This window comes from Chiloscyllium plagiosum, chromosome 5 (genome assembly GCF_004010195.1).
Source record: "Chiloscyllium plagiosum isolate BGI_BamShark_2017 chromosome 5, ASM401019v2, whole genome shotgun sequence".
Lineage (NCBI taxonomy): Eukaryota > Metazoa > Chordata > Chondrichthyes > Orectolobiformes > Hemiscylliidae > Chiloscyllium > Chiloscyllium plagiosum.
Window position 1 is genome coordinate 18,900,973 of NC_057714.1, and position 24,783 is coordinate 18,925,755.

The following is a 24,783-nucleotide window of genomic DNA, read 5'->3' on the forward strand; positions in this document are numbered from 1 at the left end:
GGAGGCCACATCGGGTGCAGAGGATGCAATAGATGATGTGTGTGGAGGTCTGGACAAACTTTCCTCATTCCTGAAGAAGGGCTTATGCCCGAAACGTCGATTCTCCTGTTCCCTGGATGCTGCCTGACCTGCTGCGCTTTTCCAGCAACACATTTCCAGCTCTGATCTCCAGCATCTGCAGACCTCACTTTCTCCTCATTAGAACAAACCCAACTGACAGGAAGAACTGATAGAATGGAAGCAGGGTGCGAGGATGTATAGTCCAGGTAACTGTGTGAGTTGGTGGGTTTATAGTGGATATTGATGGCCAGTCTACCCCCAGAATTAGAAACAGATGTTGAGGAAGGGAACGGAGGAGCTAAAGGTGGACCAGGTGAGAGTGGAGTGGAAACTGGAAGCAAAATTTCTGTTCCTACCTTGACTTGGTCTTTTCTCCCCAGTCCAGTTACATCTGAAATTCATTGGATGCTTTACGCCAGTTTCAGAATTCTGGTTTGCAGGCTCCAGCCGCCTCCTATTTTCCACGGACATGCAATCCCTTTACGAGTCCATCCCTCACCAGATTGGTCTCAGGGCTGTCCGCTTCTTCCTGGAACAAAGGACTGAACTGTCTCCATCCATCACCAGTTTTCTCCACCTGGTTGAGCTTGTCCTCACCCTGAACAACCTAACTTTTAACTCTTCTCATTTTCTTCAGATCAGAAGAGTAACCCCGGTTATGCCTGTTGCTTCATGGGATATTTGGAGCATTCCTTATTCCAGCTCTCACCTTCACCTGGTCTATCTCTAACTCCTCCATTCTCTTCGTCGACATCTCTGTTTTCATTTCCGAGGATAGACTGGCCATCAATATCCACTCTAAACCCATCGACTCCCACAGTTCCCTGGAATATACATCCTGGCACCCCGCTTTCTATAAGTGTATATTTCTGTGTATTCCATTCCCCCAGTTCCTCCTCACCATCACATTTGTTCCGATGATGCCAGCTTCAACAAGGGAGCCTTCAAAGTGTCCATTTCCTTCCTCAATTGAGCATTCCCCAGCACTGTTGTTGACAGAGCCTTCAGCTAGGTCTGACCCATCTCCTGCACTTCAGCCCTGACCCCCCCCAACCTCTTCCTTTCCACAACAGTGATAGGCTCGCCCTTGTCCTTACCTATCATCCCACCAGCATCCACATCCAGAGGATTATTAGCCACCATCTCTGCCAGCTCCAGCAAGATGTCATCACCAGGCACATATTCCCCTCCCCTCCCCTGTCGATCTTCCCGCAGGGACTGTTCACTCCAGAAGACTGTGGTTCACTCTTCTTTGACTCCTGCTGTTCTCTCTTTGGGATCTATCTCCACTTGTCGTTTGCTCCTTAGTCCCTTCTCCCCACCCTCGCTTTTGCTTATAAACTGACATTTTCCTAGTTACCATCAGTTCTGAGGAAGGGTCACTTGATCCGAAACGTTAACTCTGCTGTCTCCTGTGTCCCCACAACCAGGATTTGTTATCACATCGTCTGCTATTGCATATCACCCATTGTTAACCACTAACTATTACCATTAACCGCTGTTCACCCTCAAAGCCAGATCATTATCCACTCCTTTGTCTGTCTACCTGTTCTTATAGAACATAGTAAAATACAGCGCAGTACAGGCCCTTCGGCCCTCGATGTTGCCCACCAAGCCCACCTAACCTACATTAGCCCACTATCCTCCATATGCCTATCCAATGCCCGCTTAAATGCCCATAATGAGGGAGAGTCCACCACTGCTACTGGCAGGGCATTCCATGAACTCACGACTCGCTGAGTAAAGAACCTACCCCTAACATCTGTCCTATACCTACCCCCCCTTAATTTAAAGCTATGCCCCCTTGTAATAGCTGACTCCATATGTGGAAAAAGATTCTCACTGTCGACCCTATCTAAACCCCTAATCATCTTATACACCTCTATCAAGTCACCCCTAAACCTTCTTTTCTCCAATGAAAACAACCCCAAGTGCCTCAGCCTTTCCTCATACGATCTTTCTACCATACCAGGCAACATCCTGGTAAACCTCCTCTGCACCCGTTCCAGTGCCTCCACATCCTTCCTATAGTATAGCGACCAAAACTGCACACAATACTCCAGATGCGGCCGCACCAGAGTCTTATACAACTGCAACATGACCTCAGAACTCCGGAACTCAATTCCTCTACCAATAAAAGCCAGTACGCCATATGCCGCCTTCACCGCACTATTTACCTGGGTGGCAACTTTCAAAGATCTGTGTACAAGATCGCTCTGCTCATCCATCAACATGGAAAGGTACTAAAACGTTTGGAATTACGTTTAAAAGCAGAGGAGAGAGAAAAAGAACGAATCACTCTCAAAGAACAAAAAGAAATGGATAGAATCACTCCGGCATAGCAATAAACAATGGACAGGAAATCTCTTGCGAAGAAAAGGGAAAGAGAGAGAGAAGAAAACTTTAGAAATTGGCACTTCGACAGGAAAGTCAGCTTACAATGACGAAAGATTTTTTTAAATTAATCACTTCCTGAGATATTGAAAACTTACGTGGTTTGAAGGGTGTCTGCTTCAACGCCAAAGCCATCCAAAACAAGGTGGAGGAACTTGCAGCATGAGTTAGTAAATGGAAATTCAATGTAACGGCCATTTTGGAGACATGGACAGGACAGGCACAGGAATGGTTTCTTCTGGTTCCGGGATGTATATGCTTCAGTAAGAACAGAGTAGAGAGTAAGAGAGGCAAAGGTGTGGCATTGTTAGTGAAGGACAGTATTATGGTGGCAGATAGGACGTTTGATGACTTGTTTACTCTGGTTGTACGGGTTGAGGTTAGAAACAAGAAAGAATAGATCACCCTGTCGGAAGTATTCTATAGGCCTCAGAAGAGTTCCAGAGATGTAGAGGAAAAGATAGCAAATATCATTCTAGATAGGAGCAAGATTAACAGGGTGTTTGTTACGGGGGAGTTGAGCTGTCCAAATTTTGATTGGAAAAATTGTAGTGCGAGTATTTTAGATGTGTCAGTTTGTGTCCAACGTGTGCAGGATGGTTTCCTGACACAGTATGTCGACAAACCAATCATAGATGATGCCACATTTCAGCCTCCACACGCAACTTCCCACTACTATCCTTGACTGGACCTATTCCTACCCTAGTCATTCTTCTCTCTCTTTGGGCTCTATCCCCACCTATAGTTTACTCAGTGCCCCCTCCCTTCACCCAGTCTTCTGCACAGAAACCAACATTTTCCTAGCTACCATTAGTTCTGAGGAAGGGTCAATCAACCCAACACGTTAACTCTGATTTCTTCCCACAGATGCTGCCAGATTTGCTGAGCTTTTCCGGCAATTTCTTTCTTTGTCTCTGATTTACCACATCCAGAGTTCTTTTGGTTTTTATTAAGGCAGATTATTATCTGAATGGAAATGGATTGAAAAAGGGGAAGCCGCAGTGAGACGTTGGTGTCCTTGTACACCAGTCACTGAAATTAAACATGCAGTAGGCAGTGAAGAAGGCAAAGGGATTAGATTAGGGAGATCTTATTAAAATAAGGCAGGATTTGCCAAACTAAATTGAGACTGGCTACTTGTGGAAAAATCTACAGTGAAACTATGGGGAGCATTCAAAAAGGGAGAGTACTGTTCCCTTGAGGATGAAGTTTGCGAGCAACAAGCTCTGGAAGTCTAGGAATATTCAGGACTGGTCCTATCAGTCTATCTGTTATCCCACCAACCTGGCCCCTGTGTGCTAGCCATCCATGTGCTTTCTAAGATGGACTTCCTTCAGAGATAGGGTTAGTAGGTGTATAGCCTTGATGCTAGCAACACTGCTCCCTGCTTTAAATTATTGAGAGGCAACTGTCAATATGATGGGAAGATTTGGCATCGACCTTTTATCCAGGTGGTCAGGAACCTTGGCCCTCAATAAAATCCAGCCGTGTATGCTATGAGTTGAGTTAGTTGGTAAGAGGCATAAACAAATTGTAGACCTGTACCAAGTATTGTATCAGAATAATTGAAGAGTTGTTTTTGTCAATATTTTTTACTTTGTTAGCTGCCCACCTTGCAAGTTACAATATTTAATTTTAGCCGTATGTACAGTTTTTTTGGTGTAAAACAGACTGAGCTTTGGTCATTACTGAGCATTCATATGATGGACTTAGCAGTAATTCTGTTCACATGATGCAGAAATAAAGTGTTGACTTTTTACGTCCAGCACTATAAGCTGCAAAACTAATCATTTTAATGATGTCTTAAATGAAACCACAGAGAAGTCAGCCACGGGTTCCACTTTTTAAAACATTTTCTGTTTATCTGTTCATGTTGCCTGTCTTTTGGGACTAATTTTAGTTTGTGTTCCTTAGTAGATTCATGCTTTAATGATTACTGAGTTATGTTGCAGTTACTGGAGACTACTTGAATAAATAGAGTTTAAATTATGTTTTGCTGTTCATTGTAGTTGAAGAATGTTTGTTTTATATGCACTAGTTCCCTACTTAATAGAAACTAAAAATGCTGGAAATAACAGGTCATTAGTGTCTGTGGAGAGTGAAATAAAATTAACATTTCAAGTCAACAAAATAGAGGGAGAAAAATGAGATGGAACAGATTCTAAGCAATAAAGAAATTGAGATGGGGAGATAAGCAAAAGGGGAAATAATGACAGGGTGGAGGGCAGGAGAGATTCAACAACATAAGGGATTATTGGACAAGGAAAAAGAAAATTATATTTTGATGCTTTCTAGAAACAGCAAGAGGTGTAAACGGGAAAAATAACTGAATCATCTACAGAAGCAAAATACTACTGATGGTGAAAATCTGAAATTATAACAGTAAATGCCAGAAAATAATCTGATCAAATCCCAAACATAAAGCAGGCAGGGCACAAAATATTTTTTTCAACACTATATGTTAAGTAGATAGGCGATTTTATTGTTTCCTAGAGACAGATAATGAAACATAACATCTTTAAAATAATTGAATTAAACTGTGAATATTCTGTAGATTATTAGTCTTTGCATTTTCCCAATTTAAATTCCAATCAATCTGATTAAAAGAATAAAATCTGATCAGTTCTAACCAGCTAAGACTTTGCAGGCTGGATTTGAATAGCTATCCTCCTTGGTAGTTCCAGCAACATAATTCATGTTAAAGTATGTATCAACCTGAGCTACAAATCTTCTCAAAAATTGCTAATAATTCACGTTTCCTCTGTGGAAACACCACCTTCACCTTATCCCTCCCTTGTATGTTTTTATAACCATAGTTGCAGTGCATATGATTAAAATAATTTTTTTACTGGTTAGTCTGTGTAAAAATGTTTTCTTTTATATAGGTTATACATTGAGAGTAGCTAGCAGATTCCTTTGACAGGGTTGACTTCACAGGAGGCTGCTAAATAAGATAAAAGCACGTGGTGTTAGGAGCAAGATACTGGCATGGTTAGAGGATTGACTGAGTGGCAGAAGGCAGAGTAGGTATAAGAGGGTCTTTTTCAGGATGGCAGTAAATAACTGGCTGGGTTCTGCAGGATCAGTGTTAAGACCACAATGATTCATGTTATATATTAACAATCTGGACGAAAGATCTGAGGGCGTTGTTGCTAACTTTGCAGATGACACAAAGGTACAGCAAGGGGAAGATAGTGTTGAGAAAGTAAGGGAGGCTGCGGAAGGACTTGGACAGGTTAGGAGAGTTGGCAAAGAAGTGGCAGATGGACTACCAAGTGGGAAAGTGTGAGGTTATGTGCTATGGTAGGGAGAATAGAGGTGTAGACTATTTTATAAATAGGGAAAGGCTTCAGAAATCTGAAGCATAAAGGGACTTGTGAGTCCTAGTTCAGGATTATCTTAAGGTTACCATGCAGGTTCAGTTGAGAGTTAGGAAGGAAAATACAGTGTTAGCATTCATTTCAAGAGGGCGAGAACACAACAGCAGAGATGTATTGCTGAGGCTGTTTAAGGACCTAGTCAATCCACATTTGGAATATTATGAGCAGTTCTGGAATGTGAGGGCATTGAAAGGGGTCCAGAGGAAGTTTAGAAGAACGATACCAAGGATGAAGAGCTTGTCACATGATTAGTGGTTGAGGGCTCTGGGTCTGCATTCAATGGAGTTTAGAAGGATCGGGGAGATCTGGTTGAAACTCACAGAATACTGAGAGGCCTGGACAGAGTGGGTATGGAGAAGATGTGTTCACTAGTAGAAGAGACTAGGACTTGAAAGCCACAACCTCAGAGTGAAGAGACAACCTATAGAACGGAGATGAGGTGGAATATCTTCAGCCAGAGGGTGGCAAATCTGTGGAACCCATTTCCACAGAGGGCTGTGTCATTGACTGTATTTGAGACAGAGATAGATAGTTAAGGAGACAAAGGGTTATAGGGAGAAGGCAGGAGAAACACATCAGCCATGATCGCAAAGTGGAGCAAACATGATGGGTCAAATGGTGCTATATTGTATGCTGTATTCACCTAGTGGATTTGAAATATCAAACTTTGTACCTCACCACCTCTCTAATATTACTCATTGGTTTGCCAGATGGATAATTTATTATCTATCTAGAGGTTACATTGTTCATATATATTTCATATTCCTCAGTTGTTGATGTAGTAATCTTTTGCTTAATTCATGTAATGATACTGGAACACACCTTGTGCCATGTGTATCATACTTAAGTACTTTGAGGAGTAATTAAGCATAATATTTCTTCACTAAACTAATGTCAGCTGCGAGAAACTGAGGATTGTAGATGCTGGAGATCAGAGTCGAGAGTGTGTTGCTGGAAAAGCACAGCAGATCAGGCAGCATCCGAAGAATAGGAGAATCGACGTTTCAGGCAGAAGTCCTTCATCAGGAATAGCAGTCAGCTGCTTCTTTTTACCTTTTTAATATCAGCTGCTAAATATCGCTGTTGGATCAAGGTAATGAGAGGTACTGATAATGAAAAGGTAATACGTATGTTTTTCTCCTAAGAATATAAAATAGACTTGAGGTGCAAAACTAAATATGATTTTCTCTTCTTGATCAACTGAGTATCAGAAACATCAGAAATCCAACACAATATTAAGAATCCCCAAACCTGCTGAGAAATCCCTGACAGATTTTGGCTTCTAAGTAGTGTAAGCAATTCCCAAAATGACTTATCTAACTTCCTTGAAGACTCTGTAACATTAGAATTCTTTACTCTTTTACAGGATGCATTTATTTTGCTGGATGTAAGGAAGTGAGCCCATCAACAAAATTATTACAGTAGACTGCAATCTGAAGGTTTAAAAAAATAATGTTAGTAGCAGGCGGTCAGGCAAAAAAGGCATTTGAAAAGAAGAAAGTTGTCGGGCAGCACGTCTGTGTGGATTTTTCACATTTCCCCGTGTGCATGTGGTTTTCCTCCCTGTGCTCATTGTTATGAGAAGAATTAAGTGGGGAATATGAAATTTTCTTCTGTATGAAAATTAAAAGAAGTTTTGAAAATGTATTTTTAAAAATAGTATAATTATAAAGGAAAAATGTTTCGTTTAGGAGAAAATGGGATTGCCCACATTCTCCACTACATTTTAGGGCGGCACAGTGGCTCAGTGAGGGTGGCACGCTGGCTCAGTGGTTAGCCCTGCTGCCTCACAGCACCAGGGTCCTAGGATCGATTCCAGCCTTGGGTGACTGTCTGTGTGGAGTTTGCACATTCTCCCTGTGTCTGCGTGGGTTTCCTCCGGGTGCTCTGGTTTCCTCCCACAGTCCAAAGATGTGCAGGTTAGGTGAATTGGTCATGCTAAATTGCCCATAGAGTTAGGTGCATTAGTTAGAGGGAAATGGGTCTGGGTGGGTTACTTATCGGAGAATCGATGTGGACTAGTTGGGCCGAAGGGCCTATTTCCACACTGTAGGGAATCTAATTCTAGATGAAAGTCAAGCACCAGCAAGGGCACAGTGGAATTACTTTGAACCCCCAAGAATAGATGGTCTTGCATCCTATGGGAAGTTAAAATTTTTAAAAGCTTAAACAGTTCACCCTGAACCAGACTAGTTTACTGTTTTAACAGAGCAGGAATGGGTTGTCAGTCAACCGACTCCCAAAAAGCAAATAGGTCATTGAAAGAATTGAATGGGACTGTATGACCTAAACTTTATCTCTGTTTGAAATTTAACACTGGCTGTCCAGTTTCCCGCCCTCTCAAATGTTGGCAGCTGAAGAGATAAGTGCTTCTCCTACACTGCTTCAAGAGCAGAAAGAAAGTTTTTGTCTCCACCTTTCCTATAGACCTCCTCTCCTATAGACCACCTCCTCCCCACGACCGTCAACTCCCTAATTCTTTCAGCTGATCTCTCTCCAACCCCCCGTGAATACTCCTTGAAACTTGAATGCACACCAGTTTTCATCATCCCCATCTGATGTTTAGAGAAAACATTGCACACTATGGGTATAAAATTTCATGGGCCCAGTGTGCTCTTTTAATCCATAATTATTCAATGTGAATATACAGCCTGGAGATTTTTTAAAAATATAAAAAGAAGCCGCATGCCACAGATATCATTGTCATTGTTTGTCCAGTTTAGACCAAGTCCAGTTTAGACACAAAGGCACTTGCTCACCTATCTTGGACTACATAGAGCTTGAGCTACATTGATGTGGCACAGTGGCTTAGTAGTTAGCACTGCTGCCCTAGAGTGCCAGGGATCTGGGTTCAATTCCAACCACTGGCAGCTGTCTGTGTGGAGATTGCACATTCTCCCTGTGTATGTGTGCATTTTCCCTGGGTGCTGCAGTTACCTCCCACAGTCCAAAGCCGTGCAGGCTAGATGGATTGGCCATGCTAAATTGCCCCTCATATCCAGGGATATTCAGGCTAGGTGGATTAACCATGGGAAATTCAGGGTTACAGGGACTGGGGGGAGTGGGGTGGGGGGGAGGGAGGTTGATGAGTCTGGGTGGGATGCTCTTCGAAGATTTGGTGTGGACTTGTTGGGTCTGTTTCCACACTGTTGGGATTCTATGAAACAATATCAGAGTTCATTAGGTGTCTGTAATTTACAAAAATATCTTCAAAGAAAAAGACTGGATTATCAATCATTAACAATGCCCTGCAGTTATAGAGCACTTGCTTTGCAAAGGTAATGGACTACTAAATCTGCCACAGAGGATTGATTTAGTTTCAATCTTCCATTGGCAGGTTTTTAATTTGGCAGCCTATACAATCTCAAAAAGATCCGATATATCGAATCTCTTATCCCGAGCAATGCCAGCGAGAAAAATAGTCTTTAATTGAGCATTTATTTGAGCTTTCATGCTTTCTGCAGTACAGTATATTAAGCTATACTGTAATGTGTGTTTCTTCAAAGTGATTTGGCCTTAACGCAATTGAAGAAATTAGACCGTTATTTGTAGAACGCGAAGTTTTTTTTACCTGTATTGACTATAACGCGATTCTAGCCCCATTAGTTTAAACGGCGCGCCTATTGCATGATTTTCTTATATTTTTCTTATAATGTGAGATCACACAAAAACGGAACTATCACGTTATATCAAAAACGATTGCACTACAAACAGCTCTATGCCGGATTTATTGGCTGCATAGGTTTGTAAGCAGGGTCTTAAGAAAAAAATAATTCCCTAACTTTCACATTATACAAAAATGTTTTTGTTATAAACAAAGCATATAACTAAATCTATCATAATTTCTGTTATATAGTAAAAGAAGTCTGGCGTCACTCATAGGAGGTTGCTAGCAATGTCCATAACTAATGAATGAATAAAAGAAATTGAGTGTAATCTGCAATCTGAAACAATATAAAATAGACCTAAAATGTCCTATGTGCATTGATATTGTGGATGTTTTTTATTCATTCTTAGAATATGGGCATCGTTGGCTAGGCTAGAATTTAATGGTGATCTGCCTTCTGAAGCTACTTACCCACAATTGTTGTTAGGGTGGGAGTTCCAGAATTCTGACCCAGCAATATTGATGGGGCTGAAATATAATTCCAAATCAGGATGATTTGTAATTTAGAGAGGAAACTGTTTGTGGTGTGCTCCCATGTACCTGCAGCTCTTGTTCTTCTAAGTGGTTGCAATATCAGGTTTGGGAGTTGCTGCCTAAGGAGCCTTGGTGACAACTTTTTGTGCATCTTGTAGATGGTGAGAGTGAATGTTGAATCTGTTAAAAGGAATTTCATTGAAGGGGATTATTTCATCCTGGATGATGTTGAGCTTCTTGCGTGTTGGAGCTGCGTACATCTAGAATGTGGAATGAGCTAGCATGGTGGCTGAATAGTGAACGTGTAGTGGAAGGAAGAGAGCATAAATTTGTCCAGATGATATGAGAGACCATCAGTGATGGACAGAGGACATTAGGTTGTGTGTTTGGAGGTGAAATGGTGTAAGGGGTGAGTGCTTAAGGGATATTTTATAATTCTCCTCTTTTGGGAAGGTAAGGTACCCCTTTGGTTCTAGTATGGGAACTTTGATGGAGATATAGTACTTTTTGAAGGAGATCCGGCATGTTGGCATTGTGAAAAGGCATGCTTCTGTATAAAACCTGAATAAACCCAATCTAGAGTTGGAAGGAAATTGTTTCTTCCATTAGTTGAAAATACAAGGTCTGGGGAATCCAGACTTAAGGTTTTGGGCAAGAGATGGAAGTGATGAGAAATAGCATTTCTACACAGCAGCTGGTCATGAGCTGGAAGTGGTAGGTGAGAAGACAACAAAATATTTCAAAAGGTAATTGGATGGGTTCTTGAAGGAAATGAACATGCCGGCCCTACTGGGTTAGAACAGGAGTGTCCCACAGAGAATTGGCATGGACTCAATGGGACAAGTGTCCTTCTTGTATGCAATGGTGAATCTGACTATTGTTTAGAATGTTACCAGTTAGATTTTTTCTTTTATGATCAGTCATATCCTCTCCAGCTTATCAATAATTATTTTTAATCAATCTATTTGGACATATTATTACACACCGACAAATGAGATGAGACTTGAAACTGAACTTTCTGGCTCAGAAATAGGGGCACTAACACTTTACCACAAGACACTCTGGTTTGGTTATATTATTGCTTGTTGCTGTACTGATGGTAACTAAGTTTAAAGCCTGGGTATGGAGTATGAAATTTCCCAAAGTTTTGTTCAATAAAACTTACTTCTGGTCAAAAGTATGAATGAAAAATTCAGAGATCATCGTGTGGGGCAGAGGTTAGCCTCTTAACTTTGCTTTTGACACCTCTCTCTCCACAACAACTACACCACACCAAGTTAAAAACGGCATTTTTTTTCACCTCTGATTCCCTTGAGGAGTTGGTATCAACGGACAGACTTCGGGACCAGGAGCAGCCAATCTCTGATTGGCAAGCAATTTCTGGAGACTAGTATCAAGACCTGTGGTAGCCATTACATGAATGTCGGCTCTTAATGGGCTAATTAGTAGGCACCTGTCTTATGTTCGGGAGTGCTATGTTAATCACCATTTGATACACTTGCCACCGTACTTCAAAGAAAATGGGAAAATTCCACCCAAAGTCTTTAGTGCAATTTGAGAGATTATTTATTTCTGCAAACCAATTCAGATAAAGAAGAGAGGTTTGTAATAAATCTTGCACTAATCTTTTTGCTCCCTCAACTGACAGTAATCAAATTTAGGTCCCCGAGTTACAGTACAGTGTGCATTGACATAATAGTGTTTATGATAGTTGCTAACTACATCATACTGTGGTCTCAACAGATTGATAACACATGAGCAGCAAATTTGATTGACTTTCATTATGATAAACATGTATTGAGTGCAACCAGCCCTTAAGGGTTAACTGTTATTTTAGCAGAACAAGCTACACCAGAGTAGAATCAGATCTGCTGTTTCTTATATGTTTGGGCATGGGAATCATTTGGCAATCCCTGTCAGAGTTTGACTTAATTCTACATAACAAGTCAGTATGTGGAAGATGAATTGCAGCCAAAGTTTAATGCCTCCATCTGTGCTGGTTTAGATGAGTGGTTGGAAGCACTTCTTATGAACTTCATGACTAATCTGCAGTGCATTTCCTTCTTCCAGTTAGAATTTATAAGATAGCAAATACAAAATTATAACTTGAATTAGCTACTTGACAAGCAAATTGTGATCAGAGGTGAGACATTTCTCGTAGAACAATGCCATTGAGGTTGTTGTGTATTGTCAGTGTTTCTTTTTGTCTTTTCTTGGCTGCTTAATAATTTTGCAAGTATTTCCATTCAAACATGTATCACATCAATGTCTACTGCCAGAGGCCTGAAAAACATTTGCAGTCAATTTAATTTTTTTTTTCTGCAGAAATACTTCTTTAAATGTAAGATTTCTAGTTGTTCTTTGACCAAAGACACTAACAGAATCAAAATTTCTCAATGTAGAAAAAGCTATGGATAAAGCTATCCATGTATAAAACATGCCGAGGAATATAAATGCAAGTCTAATTGAGAATCTATTTTCCTGACTTGAGAAGAGAGGCCAATATTATTTGAGGAATCAACACTTTCTTACCTTAAAATTTACCCGTTATAATTTCAGCATTCATTATCAAAGAAAACAGCTCCTTCATTATCTGTGACAAAGTCCTTGAATAGGATTCAAATTTTACAGCTATTAAATAACTGCAGCTCCCTTTAGTTCTAAACTTTCTTGTAGCAAACCCATTAAAGTTAGATTGTGTAGATTCTGGAAGGTATAGACTGCTTTACCAGTTATAAACTGTTTCCAATTCTGGAAAGTGTGAAAATTGTTCAAGAAGGGGAGTAGAGACAACCCTGGTAATGAAAGACCAGTGAACCTTACTTCAGTTGTGGGTAATCAGTTGGAAAAGATTAAAAGAGATAGGATTTATAATCATCTAGAGAGGAATAAGTTGATTAAGGATAGGCAACACGGTTTTGTGAAGGGTAAGTCATGCCTCACAAACCCTATTGAGTTCTTTGAGAAGGTGACCAAACAGATGGATGAGGGTAAAGCAGTTGATATGGGTACATGTGGATTTCAGTCAGGTGTTTGATAAAGTTCTCCACGGTAGGCTATTGCACAAAATACGGAGGCATGGGATTGAGGGTGACTTCATTGTTTGGATCAGAAATTGACTCGCTGAAAGAAGACAGAGTGTGGTGGTTGATGGGAAATGTTCATCCTGGAGTTCAGTTACTAGTGGTGTACTGCATGGATCTGTTTTGGGTCCACCGCTGTTTGACATTTTTATAAGTGACCTGGCTGAAGGCGTAGAAGGCATAGTAAATTTGCGGATGACACTAAGGTCGGTGGAGTTGTGCATAGTGCAGAAGGATGTCGCAGGTTACAGAGGGACATAGATAAGCTGCAGAGCTGGCAAATGGAGTTTGATGTGGAAAAGTGATTCACTTTGGAAGGAGCAACAGGCATTAAGAGTATGGGCTAATGCTAAGATTCTTGATAGTGTCGATGAGCAGAGAGATCTTGGTATCCATGTACGTAGATCCCTGAAAGTTGCTACCCAGGTTGATAAGGTTGTTAAGGAGCCACAAACTGACAAAGTTATAGCATTGCACATATTTGCATGTTTTGGAGCAAGTAGCAAATGTAAATTCAAGCCATCCAAAAATAAATCACTCAGCTCTGGTGGCAAAAGATTATTCTCTAAGTTATAGATTCGGCGGTTTGTTTTAATATATAACGAAAGTAAATTCTCATCCTAATTTACCCCGATTAAACCAATCTCGGTGTTAAGCTGAGCTGTGGTTTGTTTGGCCTGATATGATCATTCATTTCATGCACACACTTATGTTGGGCCTCAAACCAGTCAAACCACACCTCGTAGTTAAGTTATTGCAGCAAGTTTTAACACTTCAGTTCTGAAGGTGTAATACTGAAATTAACTATATTTGTGTTCTGCAAATTTTCATATACATACTTTCAATGCACGGAGTGTCAGGAATAACAGTGGTGAACTTCAGTGCAAGGAATGTCAGGAATAAGAGTGATGAACTTAAACTTGGATCAGTACTTGGAACTATGATGTTGTGGCAATAAAGGAGACTTGAATTTCACAGGAGCAGAGGTGGCTGCCAGATGTTCCAGGGAAAGGGGTAAAAGAGAGGGGGGGAGTAGCATTGTTAATTAGAGAGTGCATCACAGCTGCAGGAAAGGAGGTTATTAAGGAGGGTTTGACTACTGAGGCAGTATGGTGGAAGTCAGTAACAGAAAGGAGTAGTCACTTTATTGGGTGTTTTCTATAGATGCAGATGATTTGGATGGAGCTGATTTTGTCCCCTCCCCCAATTATATACCTTCCCAAAGCTATGGTAAAGGTGAGGCAGTTGTGGTGGTTGACAACTGGCCTGAATAGTTGCCTAACACCAAATCCAATATGTGCAATGCTATAACTTTGTCAGTTTGTGCATAACAAAGACAATTATAAAACATAGAACATTACAGCGCAGTACAGACCCTTCTGCCCTCAATGTTGTGCCGTCCTGTGGAACTGGTCTAAAGCCAATCTAACCAATACTATTCCATTTTCATCCATATGTTATCCAATGACCATTTAAATGCCCTTAAACTTGGGATTCCTAACTCAATATGTAGATAGGCTGACTAAGGGGAAGGCCATATTGGATTTTGTGCTAGGCAACGATTCAGGCCAGTTGTCAACCACCACAACTGCCTCACCTTTACCATAGCTTTGGGAAGGTATATAATTGGGGGAGGGGAAAATATACTGCTATTAGACAGGAGCTGTTGAGTATAAATCGGGAACAATTGTTCTACGGGAAATGCACAACAGAAATGTGGAGGCCTTTTAAGGAGCACTTGTTGCATGTGTTGGATAACTTTGTCCTACCAAGACAGACAAGGAATGATAAGGTGAAGGAACCTTGGATGACAAGAGAGGAGGAGCTTCTCATCAAGAGGAAGAAGGAAGCTAACTTAAGGTTGAGGAAGCAAGGATCTGGCATAGTTTTAAAGGATTACAGGGTAACTAGGGAGGAACTCAAAAATTAACTCAAGAGAGCTATGAAGGGACACAAAAAAGCCTTGGCAGGTAGGATTAGGGAAAACCCAAAGGTGTTCAACACTTACGTGAGGAATAAGAGAATGATTAGAGAGAGGATGGGGGTGATCAGAGATAGTGGAGGGTATTTATGGCTGGAGTTTGAAGAGGTAGGGAGGCTCTAAATGAGCTTTTTGCTTCAGTATTCACTACAGAGAGGGACCTTGTTGATAGTGAGAACACCGTGGACCAGGTTAATAGGCTTGAACAGATTGATATTAGGAAAGTGGGTGCACTGGAAATTCCGGGAAGCATGAAGATAGATGAGACCCCAGGGCTGGACCAGATATATCCAAGGTTACCACAGGAAGTGAAAAATGAGATTGCTGCACCTCTGGTGATAATCTTTGCATTCTCACTCTCCACCGGAGTGGTACCAGATGATTGAAGGGAGGCGAATGTTGTTCCTCTGTTCAAGAAAGGGAATAGGGAAATCCCTGCGAATTACAGACCAGTCAGTCTTACATCTGTGGCAAGCAAGGTACTGGAAAGAATTCTGACAGATGAGATTAATGACGATTTGGAAAAAATAGTCGATTAAAGATAGTTAGCATGGCTTTGTGAGGGGCAGGTCATTCCCCACAAGCCTTATTGAGTTCTTTGAGGATGTGACGAGTAAAGCTAATCAAGGTCGAGCAGTGGATGTGATTTATATGAATTTCATTAAGGCATTTGATAAGGTTCCCCACAGTAGGCTCATTCAGAAAGTTAGGAGGTATGGGTTACAGGGAAATTTGGCAGTCTGCATACAGAATTGGCTGGCCAAAAGAAAACAGCTAATGATAGTAGATGGAAAGTATTCTGCCTGGAGGTCGGTGACCAGTGATGTCCCGCCGAAATCTGTTCTTGGGCCTCTGCTCTTTGTAGTTTTTATAAATGATTTGGATGAAGAAGCGGAAGGGTGGGTTAGTAAGTTTGCCGATGACACAGAGGTCGGTGGTGTTGTAGTAAGTGTTGAGGGCTGTTGGGCTACAACAAGGCATTGACAGGATGCAGAGCTGGGCTGAGAAGTGGCAGATATAGTTCAACCTGGATAAATACGAAGTAATTCATTTTGGAAGATCGAATTTGAATGCTGAGTACAGGTTTAAAGACCGGATTCTTGGCATTGTGGAGGAACAGCGGGATCTTGGGGTTCACGTACATAAATCCCTCAAAGTTGCCACCCGAGTTGATAGGGTTGTTAAGAAGGCATATAGTGTTTTGGCTTTCATTAACATGTGGATTAAGCTTAAGAGCCACGAGGTTTTGCTGCAGCTCTATAAAACCCTGGTAAGGCCGCACTTGGAATATTGTGTCCAATTCCGGTCGCCTCATTATAGGAAGGATGTAGATGCTTTAGAGAAAGTGTAGAAGAGATTTACCAGGATGCTGCCTGGATTGGAGGACTTGTCTTGTGAAGAGAGGTTGAGTGAGCCAGAGCTTTTCACACTGCAGAGAAGAAGAAAGAGAGGTGACTTGATGGCGGTGTACACTTTAATGAAAGGCATAGATAGAGTAGGTAACAAGATATTTTTCCCCAGGGCAGAAATGGCTGTCTCGAGGGATCATAATTTTAAGGTGATTGAAGCTGTAGGGAAGATGTCAGAGGTAGGTTCTTTTCACAGAGAGTTGTGGGTGCATGGAATGCACTGCCAGACGTGGTAGTAGCATCAGAGACATTAGGGACATTTAAGCGACTGCTGGACAAGCAAATGGATGGCAGTAAATTGAGGGGTGTGTAGGTTAGGTTGATCTTATATTAAGATAAATGCTTGGCACAACAATGTGGGCTAAAGGGTCTGTATTGTGCTATGTTCATGCCGAACTATGCCTGAAAAATGCAGGCAAATGTGTACTAATTGCTGACCAGTTATTGCTCTTGGATATCTGATTCAAGTAATTAATCTACAGAGTTTCTACATCATTTAATAAATTCCTGATTCCAGTAGTCCATTTAGTGGACTGGGTATACACTAATTGTGAATATTTATCAGATTAGTACAGTTAGTTTGCATTTGCACCATAAAGCTGATCATTTTCCCCTATCCTGTAAAATGGCAATCTATTAGCAATTCTCTTCTTATTTTGTAATGCAGTACAAAGTTATGAAAAAATCAGTAAAGTTAATGTTGTTGTAATTGAATTAATTAACAATGATATTATTCGAGGGACAGCAAATCCTTTGACCAGTTTAAGGATCTTGCCAGTTATTGAGCTTTGAGAGGTATATTGTGTTCTTTTCTTTTGTAAAAAGAAGTTGAGACAGAAGTGAGAAGTTGTCTGTTCCAAGCCATTAAAGTAAACAATTTGTGAGGCCTTGGGTTTTATTTTGAAGTTGGAACAGACGTTGTAGGAGGCTAGGGAAGAAATTGCAGAGGCCCTTGCAGAGACTTTTGTTTATCTTTAGCCATTGGTTAAGTTCAGGAAGATTGGATAGTGGCTAATGTTATTCTATTATTTAAGAAAGGTAGCAAAGACAAGCCAGGGAACTTCAGGACAGTGAGAATAACATCAGTGATAGGCACGTTGTTGGAGAGGATACTGAGGGAAAGGATCAACAGATTTTGATAGTCACAGTCTGATTAGGGATAGTCAGTATGGACTTGTGTGCAGGAAGTAATGTCTGACAAACCTTTTAGTTTTTCAAAGAGTTAACCAAAAGGACAGATGAGTGTAGGGCACAAGATATTGTCTATTTGGACTTTGGTAAGGCATTTGACAGGATCTCACACAGCAAGCTCATCATGAAGATTAGGTTGCATGGGATCCAGGTAGATTGGCTCACTGGCAGAAAACAGAGGGTAATGGTTGACAGTTGTTTCTCGGACTGGAGGCCTTGACTCGTGTGCGCCACAGGGATTGGTGCTGGGACCTTTGTTATTTACATAGATGATCAGGATATGAATATGCAAGGCATGATTAGTAAGTTTGTGCATGGTACAAAATTAGGAGATATCATTGATAGCGAGGAAGATTATCAAAAATTACAGGGGGATCTTGATCAGATGGAGAAGTGAGGATTGGCAAATGCAATTCAATACAGATAAGTACGAGGTGTTGCACTTTGGAAAGTCAAACCAAGGTAGGATTTATACAGTAAATGATAGGGTCCTGAGGAGTGTTGTGGAACAGAAGGATCTGGGAGTATAATTGCATAGCTCTTTGAAAGTGGTGTCACATAGACAGGATGATGAAGAATGCATTTAGCATGCAGACCTTCATCAGTTAAGGCATGTTCCAGTTGTATAAGTTGTTGGTGAGGCCACACTTGGAGTATTGTGCACAGTTTTGGTCACCCTGTTATAGGAAAGACATAGTTAAACTGGAAAGAGTGCAAAGAAGGTTTACGAGGATGTTGCCAGGACTAGTAGACCCACGTTAAAGGGAGAGGTTGGCCCGTATAGGACTTTATTCCTTGGAACGTAGGAGAATGAGGGGTGACCTTATTGAGGTGTATAAAATCATGAAGGACATAAATAGGATGAATGCATATAGTTTTTTTCCCCAGGGATGTGCAATTGAAAGCTAGAGGCATAGGTTTCAGGTGAGAGGGGAAAGATTTAAGAAGGGCCTGAGGGACAACATCTTCACACACAGAATGGTACATCGATGGAATGGGCTGCCAGAGAAAGTGGCTGAGGCAGGTACAATAGTAACATTTTTTTTTTAAATTTGGATAGGTACATGGGTGGGAAGGGTTTAGAGGGTTATGGACCGAATGCAGGCAATTTCAACTAGCTGAGTGGACACCATGGTTAACATGGACCACTTTGGTCCAAAGGGCCTGCTTCCATGTATTATTAATCTGACTCCATGACTCTGATAAAAGCAGCATGAAGGGGTGGGGTCAAGCTCCCACCAGAAGTAGGATTTTTTTTTAACTTTCAGTAGCTGTTGGGGTTTGTAAGCTGCTGTACATCTCTCTCTGCAACAGCAAAACGCTTAAGTTCTCTCTCTCTCTCTCTCTCTCTCGGTCAGTTTTCTCTTGATGTTCTTTACTTTTGGACTAGAGAATTGCATATGAGACAATTTATTTTACTGAATTTGCCTTTGCCAAGGGTGTGTTTTGGGATAATACTATATTGGAAAAGTTGCTGTTTAGTAGTTTAAAAATTCATTATTCTGTTAAATTTTCCAATAGCGTCAAGTTATTCCAATTCTCCTTTCTTTTGTTTGTTTTTTAACTGTAATATAATAATAGTGGGATTTGCTTCAAACCTGATAGTTTGACCAACGGAATTGGATCCAGAACACACCACCTTACACTTGCCTTTAAAATAAGAAAAAGTTGAGATCTAGGCTGTCTTCTGAATATATTTTGAGGGGAATGGGTCTGGTCCAAACATTTATGAAGTAATTTAAGTTTTGATGAATTTGAAAAATAATGCTTTTCATCTGCATCAATTGAGCATCTCTAGTTAATCCATTCACAAAATTTGAAATGTGAATAGAGCATTTGTCCATCTTTTCTACATCTGTACGACAGAGTATAGTTTGCTGAATGAAGAATGCCTCTATTCTGAGTTTTGCTGATAATGCTCAATAGCAAGTCTGTTCAATTACTTGTAACTTTAATTGGGTTGTTTCATGCATCATTTGTATCACACATTGGAACTTCATATGAATGGATTGCAGCAAACCTTAGTTAAGTACGAACAAACCAGACTATTGCAGAGATTTCCAGAATTACCAAAAGCCCATAAAAATAAGATCAACCAAGATGCAGGGCTATTTTTAATCAATACAAAAACAATCCATCACAGCCCAACCAGTCCATGTCAATTTCAATGTTCCACTTGAATCTTTTCTCACCTTTCCTCATTTAAATACATCATCATATCATTCTCCACCATATACTTGTCTATTTTCCCTGAAATACCACTCCCTCTGGTAACAAGTTGTACACTTTCACTACCTAAAATAGTTAAAAAGATGCATAAGTTGAAGCATTCCCGTTTCAATGCCCTGATCAGTCAGGATTTGGAGATGCCGGTGTTGGACTGGGGTGTACAAGGTTAAAAATCACACAACACCAGGTTATAGTCCAACAAGTTTAATTGGAAGCACACTAGCTTTCGGAGCGCCGCTCCTTCATCAGGTGGTTCTGGAGGACACAATTGTAAGACACACAATTTGTTGCAAAAGTTTACAGTGTGATGTAACTGAAATTATACATTGAAAAATACCTTGATTGTCTGTTGAGTCTTTCGTCTGTTCAAATACCATGATAGTTTCACTTCTTTCATGTGTAAATCACAAAACGTTTTTTTAAAGTTGCATTCTCAGGTTAACTGTACACTAGACAATATATTGAAGGTGTTAGCCTCCTGTGTTCTCTGTCTGTGCCAAGATGTTTAGATTGATTTAGATAATAGAGTTTTACATGAATTCATGCAGTTGTTGAGCAAAGTACAATGTAACTCTGCAAGTACAAATTCACCTCACAAACACATATGTATATGTGTGCATGTGGGTCTTTGTGTCTGTATGTGTGTGTGTGTGTCTGGGTTGGGGGGTTGTGAGTGTGAGAGAGAGTGTACATGTGTATGTATGTGAGTGTAGAGTGTCTTAAGTCTGTGAGGGGGTGCATGTGGGAGTGTGTGTGTGTCTGGGGTGGGGGGTTGAGTGTCTGTGAGAGAGAGTGTATATGTGTGTGTATGAGTGTAGAGTGGTCTTTTACACATGAAAGAAGTGAAACTATCATGGTATTTGAACAGATGAAAGACTCAGCAGACAATCAAGGTATTTTTCAATGTATAATTTCAGTTACAGCACACTGTAAACTTTTGCTATAAATTCTGTGACTTACAATTGTGTCCTCCACAACCACCTGATGAAGGAGTGACACTCCGAAAGCTAGTGTGCTTCCAGTTAAATCTGTTGGACTATAACCTGGTGTAGTGTGATTTATAACTCTGATCAATCAGAGTCCACATCTGTCAATCCTTTCAGGTCTTTAACCCCACATATTTCTGGAGTCATCCCTCTAAGTCATTTTAGAATATGGCAATCCGAACTACACACAGTAAGTATGGTTTAACCAAGTTTCGCTACGCGTTCAGCTTAGTTTTCAAGATTTTCCCTCTGGAAGTACAGCTCAATACTTGAATTGGATTTTTTGCAGCTTAGTGAACCTTGTGCCTAACATTTAATGACTGGTATTTCTCCTTGTCCCTTTCTCCTCTACCACACTAATTGGTGTGTCTAATTAAACTACAATTCTGAGCCATGCAGCAAATTATGTTTAATATTTGTTACATATGCATTACAGAAGTCATCTTGATCAAGGATTTTATGCTTTTTTGATTATTTTAAAGTTCAGTTTTTTAAAAAAACGGTAGAAAGTTTCTAATTTAGGATTTCCATAACCAACGGCATATAAACACAGTTATAATATCTTTAGGTTGTATAAGTTGACTCTAAGTAGCATGTCCCTCAAAGTATGAATGTCTGAATGTAATATAATTGGTAAAACGAAATTAATAGACTAAGAAACTTAATTAGGCTTTACCTATGTAAGCTAGCATGTGCATACATCTTGGTGTAGTGCTGTTTCATAGTGAATGTAACTAAAGAAGAAAGGTTGGGACTGTGACTAAAGTAATTACGGTAGTCTGTGAATCATGCATGTTTCACTCTCTCCCGAGGAAAAGCTTACCCTCCAGAGCTGTGTCTGAGTCACTCTGGATTCTGTCTTCAGGAGAGAATAGCTGCTTGATAAAATCATGACAATGGGTCAGAATATTTAACAATGAAAGCATTTTTATGAAGAACTTGAAGAAGTAGTGTAAGATAGAGGAGTGGAAGCTCCTTGATATTTAACTTTAGTGCTGTCAGCTCTTCTGCACTAACCATGCCAAAATGCAAAAAAAAGATCCTTGCACTGCAATCTTTTTGTTCAGTAAACGCTTCTTGTAGTCCCAAAGCCTCCAGCAACTGCAAATTTTGGATTCTTGATTTAGGTAAGAGTGGCACTACTTAGATTTTCTCAAGTATGTATTTTTGTGATATTTTCATTTACTAATTGTGGCCATTCTGATATGATCTGTTTTGGACTTTAAAATTAAGTTTTAAATTAAAATTCATTTTGGATTATTTTTAAAATATTTATAACGACGGAGTATTTGCACTTCAGTCGCAATATTTACTGGCAGTGGTTTTGTTTAATTTGCAATGTCTATTACTGAAATAGAGCATTGAACTTATAACACTGAAGAAACTAATTTCACAAACAAAGGAGGTGACAGCAAGTGCACTACCTAATTTATACAGTTTATAACTTGGACATTGAATATTTAATGTATCCTTTTACAATTTTGACCTTTTAACAGTAATTTTTAATCTTTGTTCTGGTATTAAATAAGTTAGCTGTACTTTTTTATGAGATGAGTAATAAAAAGATTTATGCGATGAGTTGATTTTGTTCATGTAATTAGTTTTCAATTCGAGTGCTACTTTTAGGAAATCAGAAATCTGATTTATATTTTTACTTATGTATCATGCAGAAGTCCAGAAGTAACAGGATTGTTATCATGGGTGACTTTAACTTCCCTAATATTCATCGGAACCTCCTTAGTTCAAGTAGTTTGGATGGAGAAGTTTTTGTCAGGCGTGTCCATGAAAGGTTCCTGATTCGGTATGTAGATAGGCCGACTAGAGGATTTGGTGCTTGAAAACGAACCGCACCAGGTGTCCGATCTTTCGGTGGGAAGATCATTTCGGTGATAGTGATCACAACTCCATGATCTTTACTCCTATCCTTCTCCATGAGTATAATGAACGGAATGTGAAAGTACTTAATTGATGGAGGGGTAATTACAATGCTATTAGGCAGGAACTGGTGTGCCTAAATTGGAAACAGATGTTCTCAGGGAAATGCACAACAGAAATGTGGAGGTTATTTAGGGAGCACTTACTGATAGTGCTGGACAGGTTTGTCCCACTGTGGCAAGGAAGGGATGGTAAGTTGACAGAACTATGGATGACAAGAAATGTGGAACATCTAGTCAAGAGGAAGAAGGAAGCTTACTTAAGGTTAAGGAGGCAAGGATCAGACAGGGTTCGAGAGAGTGACAAGGTTGCCAGGAAGGAACTGAAGAATGGACTTAGGAGAGCTAGCAAGGGATATGAAAAAGCTTTAGTGGGTAGGATTAAGGAAAGCCCAAAGGCATTCTACACTTACATGAGCAACAAGAGAATGGCCAGAGTGAGGATAAGGCTGATCAGGGATAGCTTTTGCCTGGAGTTGGCAGAGATAGGGGAGGTCCTTAATGAATACTTTGCTTCAGTATTCACTAGTGAGAGGGACCTTGACGTTTGTGAGGACAGCATGAAACTGGCTGATATGTTTGAACAAGTTAATGTTAAGAAGAAGGATGTGCTGAAGATTTTGAAAAACGTAAAGTTAGATAAGTCCCTGGGCCAGATGGGATATACCCATGGTTACTACAGGAAGCAAGGAAAGAGATTGCTGCATCTTTGGCGATGATCTTTCCATCCTCACTGCCCACTGGAGTAGTGCCAGATGATTGGAGGGTGGCAAATGCTATTCCCTTGTTTAAGAAAGATAATAGGGATAATCCTGGGAATTACAGATCAGTGTTACATCTGTGGTGGGCAAATTATTGGAGAGAATTCTGACAGACAGGATTTATGATTACTTGGAAAACCATAGTTTGATTAGACATAGTCAGCATGGCTTTGTAAAGGGCAGATCATGCCTCACAAGCCTTATTGAATTATTTGAGGATGTGACAAAAAACATTGATGAAAGTAGAGCAGTGGATGTGGTTGACATAGATTTTAGCAAGGATTTTGATAAGGTTCCCCATGGTAGGGTCATTCAGAAAGTAAGGAGGCATGAGATCCAGGGAAATCTGTCTGTCTGGTACAGAATTGGCTGGCCCATAGAAGACAGAAGGTGGTAGTAGATGGAAAGTATTCAGCCTGGAGCTCAGTGAACAATGGTGTTCCGCGAGGATTGGTTCTGGGACCTCTGTTCTTTGTGATTTTTATAAATGACTTGGATGAAGAAGTGGAAGGGTGGGTTAGTAAGTTTGCCAATAACACAAAGGTTGGTGGAGTGTTGGATAGTGTGGAGGGCTGTTGTAGGTTGCAATGAATTATTGACAGGGTACAGAACTGGATCGATAAGTGGCAGATCAAGGTCAACCTGGAAAAGTGTGAAGTGATTCATTTTGGAAGGTTGAATTTGAATGCAGAATACAGGGTTATAGGCAGGATTCTTGGCAGTGTGGAGGAACAGAGGGATCTTGGGGTCCATGTCCTCAAAGTTGCCACCCACGTTGATAAAGTTGTTAAAAAGTCATATGGTGTGTTGGCTTTCATTAGCAGGGTGATTGGGTTTAAGAACCGCGAGTTTATCCTGCAACTCTTTCGTGCCCTGGTTAGACCACATGTGGAATATTGTGTTCAATTCTGGTCGCCTCGTTATGGGAAGGATATGGAAGCTTTAGAGAGGATGCAGAGGAGATTTACCAAGATGCTGCCTGGACTGGAGGGCATGTCTTATGAAATAAGGTTGAGGGAGCTAGGTCTTTTCTCATTGGAGTGAAGAAGGATGAGAGGCATAGATAGAGTGAATAGCCAAGAGACTTTCCCAGGGCAGAAATGGCTATCAAGGAGGGGCATAATTTTAAAGTGGTTGGAAGAAGGTTTAGGGAGATGTCAGAGATAGGTTCTTTACACAGAGAGTGGTGGGTGCATGGAATGCACTGCCAGCGGTGGTAGTAGAGTCAGATGCA

At 40.5% G+C, this 24,783-nt stretch overlaps 1 protein-coding gene across 1 annotated transcript in view; it reads left to right on the forward strand.

The window, feature by feature from the left end:
- Positions 1–24,783, forward strand: part of LOC122550233 (triple functional domain protein-like) — a 561,659-nt gene that overhangs the window by 432,809 nt on the left and 104,067 nt on the right. The window contains exon 34 of the mRNA XM_043690993.1: positions 21,816–21,981. Coding sequence (XP_043546928.1) covers positions 21,816–21,981 — 166 coding nt within the window. The remainder of the gene's footprint in view (positions 1–21,815; positions 21,982–24,783) is intronic.